Source organism: Cataglyphis hispanica, chromosome 9 (genome assembly GCF_021464435.1).
Source record: "Cataglyphis hispanica isolate Lineage 1 chromosome 9, ULB_Chis1_1.0, whole genome shotgun sequence".
NCBI classification, from domain to species: Eukaryota; Metazoa; Arthropoda; class Insecta; order Hymenoptera; family Formicidae; genus Cataglyphis; species Cataglyphis hispanica.
The window spans coordinates 6,561,168-6,578,110 of NC_065962.1; the positions used below are offsets into that span (position 1 = coordinate 6,561,168).

General features: G+C 44.0%; 1 protein-coding gene across 8 annotated transcripts in view; it reads left to right on the forward strand.

Annotated features, from left to right (window-relative positions):
* Positions 1-11,925, forward strand: part of LOC126851948 (protein tiptop) — a 141,295-nt gene extending 129,370 nt beyond the window's left edge. For all 8 annotated transcript variants that reach the window (XM_050596308.1, XM_050596302.1, XM_050596307.1 and 5 more), the window contains 2 exons: positions 5,784-6,027; positions 8,122-11,925. In XM_050596308.1, the coding sequence (XP_050452265.1) occupies positions 5,784-6,027; positions 8,122-11,806 (3,929 nt within the window). In that variant the 3' untranslated portion in view covers positions 11,807-11,925. The remainder of the gene's footprint in view (positions 1-5,783; positions 6,028-8,121) is intronic.
* The last annotated feature ends 5,018 nt before the right edge of the window (positions 11,926-16,943 follow it).

Here is a 16,943-nt window from a genome sequence, read left to right on the forward strand (position 1 = left end):
GCCTCATCAGTCAATCAGTCAGGTAGACAACGGTAGGAAGGTACTTCGTCTTCGGTTGGAGCCTGTCGTCTTGTTCTGTTCACGTCGTCCTAAAGAACACCTAAGTGAGTCACGAATCTGACCACCTGACATTCAAGGGACTCGAGATCGAGGGCTAAAATGAAAAAAAAAAAAAAAAAGATGTAGGACACATCGTATACACGGGATCGAAGAAGTCTGTTTGTGATCCCCGTACATAAGAGTACATTGATCTAATTCCTCGCATGTTTCTTATAACGCACGTCCCTTTCTTAAAACGATATTGACAGAGTGTACAGTTAGTTAATTTTTATTATAAATATGTAAATTTTTCTTTTTGATATTCATTAAATTTTGTCATTCAACTAAACTTGCGCAGAGGAATGATGATTTTTAATTTAAATAATAGTTTTCATTTTATTGTTTCTTTTTTTTTTTTATTTTTTGCCTACATGTGTGTTAATACCGATTTAAAGTGTCAAACATGGTAAAAGTTTTATTTTATGGATTACTATTAAACTAGAAGAGATTATAATGTGCAATCGGATAAATTTATCTTTATCTGTATAATTGTTATCAATTTTATGTACTTACATCGATACTCTAAACATCAATATCTCATATGTCGGGGATTATAATCGCGTCTTTGTTCAAACTCTCGAAACAAGAATGATATTTTTCTGAGATCGGAGCACGAGACCCTTCCGATCTGAAAAATCTGGATCATCACTTGAGGAAGTCGTAAATCAACGTCTTGTATCTCTCGAATACGGATTGAGTATGAGGCTTTCAAAGCCGGTTGCTCCAGGAGAAGGAGGAGGAGGAGGAGGAATCGGAGGAGGGTCGAGGGGGAAGGGAGAAGAGAAAATGTGGGGCGGAAGGGAAAGGAGGGGGTGCAAAAGAGACACGGAAAGAAGGACAGAAGGCACGCGCGGAGGGAGGTGAGTGCGGGAAGAGGCGCGCGCGGAGGAAGGAGAAAACGGATTCACCCGTCAGTCACTCTCTGGCAGACCGCGAGAGAATCACAATGCGAGGCTTCCCTCTTCTCGCCGTCCCTCTTCGTCCTTCTGTCCGCCCGTCCGTTCGTCCGTCTGTCTGCCTGTCCATCCGTTCGTCTCTTCGTCTGCCTCCTGTCACTCTCCCCGCCAGCCTTCCGACGGTTCTCTCCCGCATCAGAAATTCATCTCCTCTCCTGTCCTCCTCCAGGTTCTCCTTTTGTGTTCCCTCCCTGCCGCCGCAGCCGCCGGCTTGTTATTATGTACTGTTTTATTGCCAGGACGTTGCTAAAGTTCGACCTGGTTACTTGCCTCGGCAAACCACGTGGCGTCATTGCCATCGAGCGATCCGCGCCCGGGATATACGCTAAAACAGAGAGGGAGGGAGAGAGAGAGAGAGACGGAGATAATCGAGCGCGAGTTAGTAATACTTATCAAAGATCCGTCTCGGAAGAGAGGCGTCCTGACAATCTCCTCGCTCGGCTGTTCCGACGTGAAAGAGACGAGAAATTAACTTCGTGCACCGCTAAGATCTTTTCTTACATACGCAGCTCCACATTCTAACAAGGTGGTTATGTAATTGCCGGTATCCACCGAGGCCTGCCTGTCTAACAATGAGAAACACGGAGTAAAGGCAACGGATGTTTATACGTACATAATAATTCTCACAAACGTCAAACATGTTGCATCGTAAAATAATTCTCGGGGGAGGGGGGGAGAAACTTTCTTTTGACATTTCATGTCTTTGTCTAAGAGGGATCGGTACTGTATTCTATGAAACGATACATTAGATTAATTATTCTCTTTTAATTCATCTTAATAACAGTGTTTTTAATTACGTTTAATTGTGTGCGCCGAGCAATGTAAACCATATTTACAAGATAAAGATTACTCGGCTATCTCTTGCCGCTTTTAAAATCGCCGCTCCGCGTATCACGCTTCTAACAAACAATTAAGCAGACATCTCGCGTTATAAATTCTCTTAGTAGGTGAATATTCGGCGTAGATGCTAATTACAAGCAAACCTAACTGATTTAACGCGTTGATTGCGCGTAAATCACTAAAGTACACAAGCTGACACTAGTGCGGATGCTTATGCACGTTAAAATTTACGCTTTACTCATCGCAATTTATGAACATGCACTAAAGGATTCTTGTCTTAGCACCTTATTTTTCGTTCTGCCATTTGTAAGGCTTACCGCGTTTCATCTTGGCGACTCGTTCCGCCTTTGCACGTCTAAGAGTGACAAATCGTTTTCTGGAAGAATAGTCTTAAAAGAATACGTTCAAAAATCAGCGAGAAATAATTAGTTTTATATTTTCAGTTTTAAAGGACATATTACACATTGCGTCATATTTTAAAAATTTCACGTAAAGAATAAATACTTTAAGATTATAATAAATCTATGATAAAAGTTAAAAGTTATTTTTATTAATTACTCTATTATTTTTTTTATATTACTTTTATTAATTATTCTATGGTGAAAATTATTTTTATTAATTACTCCATATTTTATATATTATTAAATTTTTAGTCAAGTAGATTAAACAGATTATTTTATTTAAAAAAATATTTAAAAATAATTAAAAATAAAATCAAGATTTTTTTTTTGACAGTTATCATTTTTTTATAATTGTCATTTTATTTCAATGTAATTTGAATTTCTTAATGCAATTATAATGGTTCTTATATAACTTGTAATTACTAATTATAACTTATTAATTTAGAATTTGCTTTTATTTATCCTGAAAGATCATTAATTTTTCTCTTTTTAATTTATTTACAAATTTAGATAAATAGAATTATCGTAGGTTTTTTTTTTACAAGACACTCTCTCGAAACTTGGAGATCACATAAAGGATCGGGATTAACAGCAATTAGCAGCGGCCGATCGTCCTCCACACGTAGAATAGCGAGCGTGACTGGTTCGGTTGTTCAATCTTACACTGTAGCTTACAGAATAGCTAATACCATCAGTTAGCCATTGGTACATTACCAACATGTGTACACCAATGTATGCAGGTGCTTGCTATCTATATCCGAAACTCGTGCGCAGGTTTGTCGTGAACTAAAGAAGGGAAAGAGAGAGAGAGAGTAAGAATGCAGGTTTGTAAAAGAGAGAGGGAGGGAAGAAGGGAAAAAAATATTCGGGCAGAGATGGTAAGTAGAGAAAGCGGGGATGCTTTGGCGATAAGACTAATTATTGTTGTGGAGCAAGTTGTGTAGGCGGGTATTGGCGCAGAACCATCGCTAAGATAGCGGCCACTAATACACCGCGCGCTTCTTTCTAACGTGCAGCAGCGGGTGAGTCAAGGACAGCCGGGAGCGGGAGCGAATGGATATCGGCCGGTAGCATCTCGCCGAGTGTCAAGACTCGGACCGCTTTTAAGTACAGTACGCTACTCGTTCCCGGCGTATCTCACCGGCGCGGCTACCGGTCCAGGATATGCAATCCCGGTGCGGTCCTTGTTAGCGGCCTGCCAATAGGTCCGCACGAACTCGGCTCGTGCGAGCATTTACATTCTACCGAGCTCTCGACGTCGCTATCCTACGATCGATCTTGATCAACGCGCTCGGATACTTTCGAATCGCGGAACCCCCCATGACCTTTGTCATTACGGTAGCATCATGTGCTATTAAAAGGATATTAATGATACTTATTAGAATTAATAATGATGTTGATAATATTAATTTTGTTGATCTTCTGTGATTTTAGAATGCAATAAACTGTCTCGATATCGCTCTTATAATTAAAAATTGGAGATTCAGAATGATTGTGAATAAGAAGTTTTAGGTTTTAAATAAATGCTTATAATTAATGATTTTTATGGTGTAACTATACATTTATGAAGGTGGCTTTAGCTCTCTCTCTCTCTCTCTCTCTCCCTCTGTCAGGGCACCGTGCTGCTTCCGGAAACTAAGCAGCGCTCGTTGAAATCTCTGACTGGAGACGAAGATGGCACAATGTTACGATGAGGATTGAAATTTCGCGACGCTACTTTGGATGCAATTGTTTCGCGGAGGGAAATATAGGAAACGAACGATGCGCAAATGTGTGCTGGATTCTGCGACAAGCGAAAAGGATGTAAGAGTAAAAGATGGACTATATTTGTAGCGGGCGGGGCTGCTTGCCGGTGGTCCGCCCGTTCGCTTCCTCGACTTCTCCTCGCATTCTCCTCTTCGATACGCGACTGGATCGGAGCGATCCTCGAAGGTCCTCCTTTTATCTCCTCTCGTCGTTCTCTCCTCTCTGTGCACGTAATCTTCCTACGGCTGGTCCCGACCGGATCGACCACAGCCAGTCGCTTGCATCGAATGGTCCCTCGCCAGGGTCCCGGAGAATCGTTCCGAGAGACAATGGACAATGGGGACATAAATCTGCGTAATTAGTTGCTGATACTCCCGCGGATCAATGTGCGATCTCCTTTCTCTCCCTCTTCCGTAGCCTGTCCGCGAACAAACGATCGTTTGGTTGGTCACTCGGCAAAGTAGGACGGTGCTCCTGGTTGTCCCCACCCTCTACGAAGGGAGGTATGCTGACCATTTTCTACCTCTCGCCCTGCTCGCGTTTGCCTTGGCGATTGCTCGCGATCGAGGATGCGGCACTCTCTTCTTCAAAGAGGATATATGCCGGGAGAGCAAGATGGCGACCGAGAGAGTTCCGCGTTGTTATTCACATCCGGGTTTCTCAAATATATTCTTATATTATTTTTTTTTTTTCGCTTGTTAGTAAGCTGTACAATAGCAATTTATCGAAATCTTTTAATGTATGCATATTTAAGTCGTCGATAAATTTAAATTGATTAGACGTTATGACATGACGTAAGAAATTTTTGAAAAAAATTATACACATGTTAGGTAACTTGTTTGTTGGCTTACATCTGTTGACTTGATCTTAGATCGAGCTATTTTCTCTGACGTAGCGATGACACCGCCTTTCGTTACCAAGAACTCGAATAGAAACGATTTGATTAAAACTCATAATGCAGATGATGGAACTCCTTGTCCCACCACACAATACCTCGTCGTCGTCGACGACGACGTATCCGACATAGCTCGCATTTTCTCTTTCTTCCTCCTTCTCCTGGTCGTCGTCGTATTCGTCGTCGTCGACGCCATCGTCGTCGTCGTCGACGCTGCCGTCGCGAAAGGCTGATAAATGAACCGATAGTGCCATTGTGTTACTCGCCATCTAAACCTTTATATCACTCCTAGGTACTTAGCTTCGTCATTTCTCAGTATCTCCACTCTTGGGTCGTACGTTCTTCTCTGCTATTCTATCAAGATACGGCGGCTGACAGAAGGATTTGATTCGCGTCCCACATCAACGATGTTACGCAAAGACAAGACGATGCATCATGTCATCAATTGATATATCTCTCTTTCTCTCTATCGCGTTTTATTTATTTTTTTTTTATTTATTGATTTAATTAATTGATGAAAAAAAGTATATCTTGAAATACAGGTTTGTCTGTTTCTTTATAATTTAGACATAATTTAATTTTTATATTATCTTATCTTTTTAATAAAAAATTTACCGATTAATCAACGAGATATTCGATTCTTCTCTCAAATTGCAGTGTGGTAAACTTAATTCTTTTCATATATAAATAACAATATACACACACATATTTAATAGAAACATATAGCATGTCACAATTTTTTTAATATATGGCATGTTTTGATGGGGTAATTTTTTTTATTAAAATTATATAAACGTGCATAATGCATAACGACGACTGATTTGTTCGTTCCACGATTTGTTCCAGGGGAGGACGGCGTCGAAGGCTCTGCGCCCGGTACGGACCTCCAAGGCGAGGAGGGCGATTGCGTCGACGAGGATGGTCCTATTAGTCCCAGCGAAAGAGGCTGTGCGCCCGTTGCGAAAGAGGATGAAGATGCCGATGGAACGGATGAAGAGGACGACGAGGAGGCATCGCCGCCTACGCCACCGCCTTCCGCCACCTCGAGATTAAATCCAACTATCTTGAGAGACACAGGACCTCCGGACAGGTAAACTTTCAATACATATATATATGTATATATCCATATAACAATTGTTTTTTTAAATAATAATAATAATAATTGTTTTTACAACTGCTGGGGGAAGCAAAAATAAGAAATTATTAAATTAATAATTATTTAGTATTATAAGACTTTTTTAAAAAAAGATACTTATAAAAGTTGATACATATAATTATTATGTAAGTATAAAAATTATTTCTGTTAAGAAACTCATTTATTTATATACGATGAAAATTAAAAATATCATTTTCATAGAAATTTAAAAAGTATTACACTGACAGTGTAAAGAAGAAATTTTTATTCAATCAGTATTAATTTATCTGTCAAATTTTTTTATATATTTATTAATAGAGTATATATACATATATATATGTATGTATATATATATATATATATATATATGTATGTCTTCGCGTATATATATATATATATATGTACGTGTGTTACTTTTATAAAGAACGTAGGAAGAAGTTTAACACGAAACATTTTATGTAACTCGTAGCAATGCATCAACGAGCGCAAATCAGCTGTGACTATGACTATTCGCGCAAATGATTTCTCGGTACAAATCACATGCCGGTTGTAAAAGCGACACGTAATAGCATAATGTCAAGAGATGTGTGTCTAAATTTTGATCAACATTATTTGCCAGAGACTCATTAACCGGTGCTTTTATCGGAGCAGGGAGAAGCTCCTTACAATAAAGCGTTTAAATGATCGCGAGCCGCGCCGTCGTGAGCCTTTGATGTTTGCCGCCCCTCATGTGTACATACTCATCGTTGTTTTAAGAGCAACAAATCGTCACGGGCCTCTCCCGTAGATGCGTGTGTGCGCGAGGTAAGCGTCGGCGGCAGGGTTAAGCGGAGCGAGGCCTGGATAGGGGTAAATAAGTCGGTGTCAGAGTTGATATCGGTAGCTGTGCCGCGCACAACGTCACAAGGCTAATAGAGATAGGCACGTGTTACACATCTTCCCACACCAACGACCCCACTAGCAGCGCGCTACCTCCTAATGGGGCGGCGGTGGCGCTCCCGCCTCCCTACACCCGCGTTGTCCCGCCAGCCCCCAAAAACTTCCCCTGCATGCGTAGCAGTGGTCCCCTTTCATCTCGCGGTACGCATTCGGCATTCAGTCAGGAACAGTCAGTTACGAGCGAGCCGTCGACAGGCCTGGAACGTCGTTGCAGGCGCGCCGCGCATCGAAAGCCGACAGCTTGCCGTTACAATAGAGCCTCGCGCTGGCCCTAATCGTTCCCGCGCCACGTGCTCCCTTTTGACAGTAGCAGTTGTACCTCGAGCGCGTTGATGACGCTGCGACAGGTATCGATCGCTTCTACGCACGACTTTGACTAAACCCTCGCGGTTTTTGCCGCGAGCCGGATGACTAACGTTCATCGTCCGAGCGGATAATTAATCGTAATTTGTCGCATGACATAAGTCCGTTATACTTCGCGAGCATTATTCTCGTGGGCCAACAAACACTCGTAACCGATGTGAATGCGCGCGTATTTTTTTTTTTCTTTTCGTTTTGTTTTACGTAAAGGCAACAAATAATTTATTGTAAAGTGTATTTTCGATGTCGATAACGCAGTAATAGTCTGTCATATTTTGTTTATGTCTGTCGCGCGTAAATTTATGTGTTGTGTGTATACACATTAGCAATGACAGACGTTCTCAAGCGTGAATTATCCATTGCTGTTACCATCGTGCAACACGCTAACGTCTCTAGGCTTTATCTATCACGCGAGCCTTTTTTCCGCTTACCTTTATCGATGATTCCGGGTATCCGTCGTTTCCATCATACACAGTGTGGTAAAAGCTATTTGCGTAGTAATTTTCATGTGGCGGACGGTTATGAAATATTAACAGCGTTACCTACATTATACTGGTGCTCGTGGATCGGTTACAAGAAAATTATCGCACGATTATCATGATTAATGACCGATGTTCGATTGCGCGAGTGTTGCCAAACGCTTCGCAAAGCTCTGATAAGATTTGTTTTATTCATCATATAGCTTCCTGGAAAGATCTTGAAGAAGAGGCATTCTAAAATTATAGCACTCGGTATCATTTGCAATTTCAGGGAGCCAATGAGTCCGCGCTGTCCCTCGAGAGATTCTCGGGAATCGTCCGGTCCAGCGACCGGAAGTCCCCCACCACCTGCTACCAGGAACAGCGCGAGCCCAGTCAGTCCAAGTAGTATCGTGCCTCTACCCCTTGGAACTCATCCCCTGCTACCACCCCATTCTGCAGCAGTCATGGCGGCGTATCTGCAACAGACTCATCAGCGCCTCCTTCTCGGTCACTCGCCTTTATCGCGCGGTTCGGTGTCGCCTCTGGTTTCCTCGTCGTGTTCGCCACCAGCTGCTACCCCCGGTCTCCTGGTATCGCCTACCAGCGTTGGGGAGATCTCGCCGTCAGCGACACCCTTGCCAGCTGTGTTGGATTTTAGCACGAGGAAAGCGTCCCCGACCGAGGAGGATGAGGAAGAACAGATATTAAATCTCAGCAAACCGCCTACGCCGTCTTCCTCGACAGAGACGAACAATGGTCCATTGGATCTTTCAGTATCCAGCAGAAAACGAGTCGACACGGAAAATTCGTCGCCTCCGCTACCGCGCAAGTCATCGAGATTGGCCTCATCGACGAGTTCCACGAGCCATCAAGAAACGGCGCCGGGAGCCGCATCATCCGGCTTTGGTCGACCACCGATAGTATCTCCCTGGACATCTCCGGTGGTTGCCTCACATTTCCCATACTTCGCTGCAGCGGTAGCAGCAGTTACTAGTCAGCAGCAGCTTTCGCCGAAAAGCACAAGCGGTGTAGTGGATCATCATCAGCTTTGGAACGGGAAGATGAAGCCACCAACAGCGCTGGAAAAATCGTATCAACCTAGCGAAGCTACGAAGGCTCTCGAGAAAATGAGCGAGTTGAGTAAACTTGGCGGCGAGGATCTCTTCAGATCATCTTCCGGAGGTGGTGCCGCTGTAACGGGTGCCAGCGCGCCGGCCACAACGTCCAGCAGTCGTCACAGCGCCTGGCAGTCTCATTGGTTGAACAAAGGAGCCGATCAAGCCAAGGACGTTCTAAAATGCGTGTGGTGCAAACAGAGTTTTCCAACTCTGGCAGCGATGACGACGCACATGAAGGAAGCAAAACACTGCGGCGTTAATATGCCTGTACCACCTCCGGCGCCAGGAATTCACTCGCAGCAGACGAGCATGCCAACCATACCGCCGCCTCAGCAACCACATCAACCGCAAACTTCTAGCAGTAACACTGGTAGCAACAACTCGGCTACGCCTAGCAGCAAGCAAAGTCCCTCCGATTTGAATCTTTTAATCAAGGAAACAATGCCTTTGCCGCGGAAGCTCGTGCGAGGCCAGGATGTCTGGTTAGGCAAAGGTGCCGAGCAAACGCGGCAGATTCTCAAATGCATGTGGTGCGGGCAGAGCTTCCGTTCGTTGGCCGAAATGACTTCGCATATGCAACAAACGCAACATTACACGAACATTATTTCTCAGGAGCAAATAATATCCTGGAAATCGTCCGACGAGAGCAAAAGCGCCAACACTACTGGCAGCGCTGGGGCTGGCGGGAATGCCGGTGCAGGAAGCAATGCAGGAGTACAACCGGGTGGTGGATCCGGGCCTCACAGCGGAAACAACGGCGGTCCCGGTGCTGGCGCGACGAGCAGCCATGTTAGCGCCGTACTAACTTGCAAAGTTTGCGATCAAGCATTCAGTTCTCTGAAGGAATTGAGTAATCACATGGTGAAGAATTCGCATTATAAGGAACACATAATGCGCTCGATTACCGAGAGCGGGGGACGTCGGCGGCAAACGCGAGAGAAGCGAAAAAAGTCACTGCCCGTGAGGAAACTGCTCGAACTCGAACGCGCGCAGAATGAATTTAAGAATGGCGATGCTGCCGCCAATCTGACACATAGTCTCGGTAAGCAAGCCAGTAGAATTACGTGCGAGAAATGCGGAGAGAAGATCGAAACTCCGCTCTTTGTAGAGCATATACGTCAATGCATCGGCGCAGGCACGGTGGGCGTCAATCAACGAAACTTCTTGAAGAACGCGCTCATGTCTAATCATTTACCTGCAACGCTACCGCCATCCGAGAGCGGACGTAAGAGCGTCAATGAGGAAACATCTTCGATATCATCGAGGCATCATCGATCTCCATCTTCTGCCAGCGACGCGACAACGCCTGGGAAAGATACGCCTACACCGAACGCCAATGAAAGCACCGCTCCGATAGGTACCTCGCCATCAGTTTTGAACGCGATAGAGAAGCTCATCGAAAAGAGTTTCGATTCTCGCGTGAGACACGGCACACCCGGTATGCATCACGCCCAATCCGGCGCACCTATGGGTACAAGTATACTCAAGCGTTTGGGCATCGACGAGAGCGTGGATTACACGAAACCTCTGGTGGATCCGCAAACGATGAATTTACTCCGAAGTTATCAGCAGCAGCAGCAGCATCAGCAACATTACGCGAATGCAGCCAGAAGGGAGCGAAGCGGTAGCGAGTCTAGTTCAATATCAGAGCGAGGAAGCGGCAGAACGGATACCATGACACCAGAAAGACGCATGGATCTATCTACCACGAGTCATGAAAGACACTCGAGTTCTCTGTCTCATCATCATCGAGTCACTCCAGAGAAACAGACAGCGCCATTACCTAGTCGCCATCATCAAATTACAGAAGAATCCGGAGATGAAGAATCGTCTACCGTGGTGGTAAAGAAAGAGCCGAGGGACGAAGAGACAGAAGAACGAGGCGCGAACGAGGAAGAGCAACAGCAATCACAATCGACGAGGGAAGTATTTGTGAAGAAGGAGATAGTAGACGACTGCCGGGACGAAGAAGATCAGAGTTCCTACAATCACCGACGAAGCAGCCTCCATGAAACGCCGGAGGACGGACGAGAGGTTCTGTCACCTCGCATGAATCCACCTACGCCACGGCCGACCAACCAGGTGGAACAGATTGCGCGTAGTCCCTGTAGAAACAGCACGAGTAGCCCTACCAGCAGCGATCGATCGGTCACGCCACGGGGTACGCCCGACACTAAAGCCTCGAGTAGTCTTGGAGCGCTTTCCTCCATGTTCGACAGCTTGTCCGGTGGTAACAGCGGAGGCGGTGGAAGCAACGTCGACTCGCAAGGACGCAAAACGAGCAGTCATCCTCTCGCGGCGTTGCAGAAATTGTGTGACAAGACGGAGACACGAGGTCCGAGCGCCAGTGGCGCTTCGAGATCCGGGGGTAGTTCCGGAGGGAGTACCATCGGACCAGGCAGCGGTAGCACGGTAGGAGTGACCGGTCCGGGTCCCGGACCAACACCGGGCGCCATTTTGGCATTCAGCTGGGCCTGCAACGATGCGGTAGTTACCGCGGATTCGATAATGAAATGCGCATTCTGCGACACGCCTTTCATTTCGAAGGGCGCGTACAGGCATCACCTCTCCAAGATGCACTTTGTCAAGGACGGCGTTATCCCGGATCCATTGACCATCGGCAGGTCGGCCGCAGCGGCCGCCGCCGCCGCCGCCGCGGTCACTCAGAGCACTTCCGGTGGGCCGAGTCGCAACTCCTCGTCGCCGCCGACGTCGCAGCGCAACAAGTCGCCGCCGCTTCCACAAGCGAACGGCAGCCCGTCGCAGTCAGCGGCCTCTCCCCTCGAGGAGAGCCCGCACTCCAAATTTCTCAAGTATACGGAGCTGGCAAAGCAATTGTCCAGTAAGTACGTATAGTCCGAGCCCCGTAAGTAGCGGTGCCACTTGTACATAAGTGTATCTATATTGTAACGACTGTAACTAGCGATGGTTGAAAATTTTCATCCCCTTGCCCCCTTCCCCCCCCCCACCCCCGCCCCTCTCTTTTCCCGCGAACACCGCCGCGCCGTACGACGTCGTCGCGCATCCGACGTCCTCGGGTTTATGCTTAAAGAGGCTGTGTCGTGGCTATACGGTAAACGGAACAGAAATCGTACGAGAGAGATTGTACACAAACGATGGTAAACGTACATAGGATAATGTAATTATCATTTTTCTCTCTCTCTCTCTTTGCATTTGAGATAAATCGCATTCTATTCGCGTACATTGTCGTTCGTAAGACGAAATTAATCGTATTATAACACTTGTATTTTCATCATCAATTGTCTTGTGATTGCATGACAGTAAGCACATATTATATATTAAAAAACAGAAGCTTGTGAAATCAGCATAAATTCAAAGATTTTAAATTCCATGCATTTAGCAAGAGCGTTAACCCTTCATTTTAAATAATGTGAAGAAAGTCGACTCAATTGGTGATAAGAGATCTCTTACTTTCTTTTCAGATTTTTTCTCAAATTCTTTTGTGAAACTAATATTAATTAATATTAATAATAATAATTAATATTAATTAGACACTTATCTAATAAATCTAAAATTACAAAAAATTGAGAAAAACATCATTGAATTTAAAAAAATTCAATTTAGAATATTATTCTGAATTATTTTTTTATTTCGCATACACACAGGCAGGAAGGCATATAGTTTCGGAATCTGAGAGATCCTCTTCTTAAAAATTAAGCCTCGCCACCGCGCTCTTTTAGCCTAAATATGGATATCTCCGTCGAAAAAAAAATCTTGCCGTTGCGATATCGTTATAAGAAGGAGAAATTTCGTTGAGTCACAGAATAAACGCAAACCCGTAACGCAACATGACGCAACGCGACTCCGTTTCCGTTTTTTGGCGATCATCTTTTAGTCCGTCATCGAGGACACGTCTTATCATTCCTGGGTTGTTGACGACACGATTAGCGTGCGTGCGCCGTGTAAGACCCTTCGAAAGTTAAAAATCTCTACATTGGAGAGAGAGGTTTCAAATTCCATTTTATATACACCTCTCTTCTTATCTTTTTTTTTTATACTGATCCCTCTCTTCTCTTTTACTACTTTTAATAATTTTTAATAATTACGAGAAGATTATGTTCCAGAGTAGACGCGCGCGTAATCGTTTAGAATCGTTTCCTTTTCGTTGTAGATCGCGTGGGAAATCTCGCGAGACGGTTTTTCGCTTTAGAATTTTTCCTCAATCGCGATCGCTATGGGAATGAGAGTCTAAGAACGCGCGCGTTCAACTTCGTACAATTGACATTTCGTATCGTTGAGACACTTTTTCCTCAGCACACATTTCGCCTTCCGTTATACTTCGTATCACTTTCCTTCCATCGGTATGAGAAAATTAACAAATTGTACCAGTGACTCTTATTTTTTTTTTGCGCCCAAGAAACGTGAGAGGGTGTGACGATGATGGGTGTTGAACGAGCGTTAATTAAATTGTGATGCCACCATATCTCGCGGCACTGCTGAGTCACGGGGCTCGGCACGCGGCCAAGTTTGTGATTTTATAAATACTTAAGGACGTTTACGACGTGAGATGAGGAAGATTGCGTGAGATGAAGAAAACTGCAAAAAAAAATCGGTTAGACTAGAAGAGAGAAGAGAAAGAGAGATGGAGAGGGAGAAAGATATAGAAAGAGAAAGAAAGTGACGGCGAGAAGGAGAGAAAGCTTATCTATCACCTGTCGTAAGATCGTCAGCATGTATACCTCTAGATTGTAAGGTCGTAGTTTAGTAGAGCATAGGCTAGGCTAGGGTTCTCGACCCTGTATAGGAATCTCTTTGTTGATACTTATTACTACGAAAAAAATCGAAGTGAGTTTTTGCTCGTGGGGACGGACGAGAGAGAACCGCGCCTCGGAGAGCGTTACGGCTGCTGCGAATAGTTGGTACAGAGATACCTTGGTGCGAGAGTGTAAGAGAAAGCGACAAGAGCCGAAGGGGTGCAGAGATGCGGTGCAATAGCGAGACTCGAATAAGTTAATTGAATAAATACACGCGAGACGGATGCGTGCGTGAAAGAACAGACTGCGAGAGAGAGAGAGAGAGAGAGAGAGAATGCGTGATAGAAAGAAAGAGAATGCGTGTGGGAGAGAGCATGAGAGCGTCGTTGAAGAACGCAAATTTTCTCGACGCATAACAGTACGTGTAGACCATTTGTAAATTTTCTTTGTTTAAATAATATTTATTGCGACGAGAACGAGCCAACGTGTCATTTTACGTGTAAAATATTGTCATTATTATCACTCGAATTATCGCGAATACTGTGTATATTGATTATAATTATAATTATTATATATTACAGTGATATACATATATGCGTGTGACGTAACAAATGCGGAGCATAGGGCGCAAGTGGAATCATGATGAGAATATGAATGTTACCTGGATGACTGGAGAATAAGAGAGAAAGAGAGAAAGAGAGAGAGAGAGAGGAAAAAGTGCGTGAGATGAAAGAAAAAAAAAATAGAATGACAGTTTGCGGGAAAAAGAAGGAAAATGCTTCCGAGAGAGAGAGAGAGAGAGAGAGAGAGAGAGAAAGAGAGATTGAGACAGTAAACGGACGGACGGAAAGATAGAGCAGCTGCGTGCGGCGGCCCTCAACAAAACGCAAAGGCCGGAAAAGAATGGAACATACTTGTATACGTATTTCTTGTAAACTCTAATTCTTCCATCGCGGACTTTAAGAAAAAAAAAAAGTATTTATCGACATAATAATAATATTAATATTATTATTGTAATTATATACGACTGCTGAGAGTGTGATGAACGTAAGACGAGATACTATTACGTGGCTGCGACTAACACGTTACATATATATACACACACATACATACACAAGCATGCTGACACTGTCGCAGTGACACTCGAGAAAAGAAACAGCCAGCCGTGCGAATGATACGCTCGAAACGTACCTACCTACTTACAAACACGCAAACCACAAAGATATGCATCATGTATACGCGACTCTTGAAACCATTTTACCAGATTTGTCATTATTTAATTATTTCCGTTGTATTTTAAAATGCAATTAAAAGCTCAAATAAATATATATGTTATAAACTAAGAATATGTGTGCTCTCTTAGTTTATCTCTGCCTGCTTCCTGCAAATCTTTGTTTTCGTGTATCATTCAATAACAATTGTTTTCTAATAATAATATCACGAAATAAGTATAATAACATTTGCCATGAACAGTATCGCATTTTTTCAGACGTCATTTTCCAGAGGCCGTTTAATTTTCTGTAAATTTTATCTAAAATTTTATCGCTTTATTATTATCTAATGTCTAATGACAATAATCATTTCGAAAAATTTATTCAATACTTTATGAAACATATATAAAAATCGATGCCAAATTGCAGATGAAGCTTCTCGAGAGAGAGAGAGAGAAAGAGAGCGAAAGATTGATTATCGAGAGATGATTCAAACAATTTACAACCGACCTCGTCTGAGACCACTAAAAGTTTTACATATTTCAAGAAACCGGCACCGTCATTATGAGCCTCGATTAATTTTTCTTCATCCGAATACTGTAGAGGTAATGAGTGCAATGGAACGAGCATCGAATATTCGTCACATCATTACGCATACTGATACGGTAAGTGCTTATTTGAAACAATTTGTCACCGTGACGTATTTTTATTATAAGCAGACCGACTTGTCCGATCGTTAAATGTCTAACTAATAGCGCGGATTCTCGCTATCGATGCGCGATCGTTAAGCGTGAAACCGCTTTTCGCTTTCTTTCGACAGATATCTGCATTAATTAGAAATACCGGTATCCGTTCGGCGTTCTCTCCGCGCGCGGCTTATCTCCTCGCCTTCTCGAGGAGACGGCATTCGAAATTTACGCCTGCGAATGCCAAAGAGAGAGAGAAGAGGGATCCTTAATATAGCGAGCAGTCCGGAGTGCGCGCTCGCTAATTCGGTGCCATACAATACCACATCGAATGTACCGCATCGGTATCAAACTCACCCCCGCGTATGTTAACCGCAAAGAATAGAGACGGTCGGCGGATAAACTTAGATAAACCGGCGAGGCTGTATACTACGTTACGAGCGTACGATTTCGCTTATCAGCCGGCAGACGTTACGCGAGATATCATCTCCCTCAAGGACGCCGCTGGTCGGCGGACCCTCCGTTGAATCCAACCAATTCCCTCGATCGTACACCACCTCCCTTCCCCTTCTCCCCCTCCCTCGACCCCTCGCTTTCCATCCTTACCCATCCCGGCTAGATTCGCGCGTCGTCTTTTCCGACGTTTTTTTATATTTTTTCGCCATTTGTGGCGCATAATGACGGCTCGGAGTCGCGCCGGATGGCGGTCGCTAGCCAGCAAATCACGGTGAAGGTCGATCCGTTGAAGGAGCCGAAGGAAGAACAGAGAAAGGAGAAGAGCGGGGGAGGGCGGGGGAGGCGAGAGACATGGGACGAAAGAGATAGGGGGAAGCGGGGGAGGAGAGACGTGGGTAGGAGTCGCAGAAAACCGGTCGGCCACCACTCGTCCTCCTCGCAAGAGATACGCCGCATGCCGTAGATACGCGGATACTTTTATTTTAACCGTAATGCGCTAATGAATTGATACAGCGTCGAGTAGCTTCCTCTCGACCTCTCCGTCGTCCCCTCCTCCACCGTCTTTCCCCCGGCTTCGTAGTCCTTATTTTATTTCGCTCGCTTATTCCGTAAGGCTCGGCGGCTGTGATGTCGCGGGAACGATCTTTTTCAGCGATCAATTCCGAATTATTTATAATATTATCGGAATATTATTTATAATATTTTGCGAATGTGCTTGAGTTAAGTGCTGATATCTTTCTTTCTTTCTATGTTGTCGGAGATAAAGATTTTAATTATCATATATATCATTTTATAATATAATATAATATTATACATTATATATGTATATATATATATATATATATATATATATATATATATATAAAATATATTTAAAGTATAAAAATAAGAAGGTGAAAATATGAAAGATAGAAATATGTGAGAG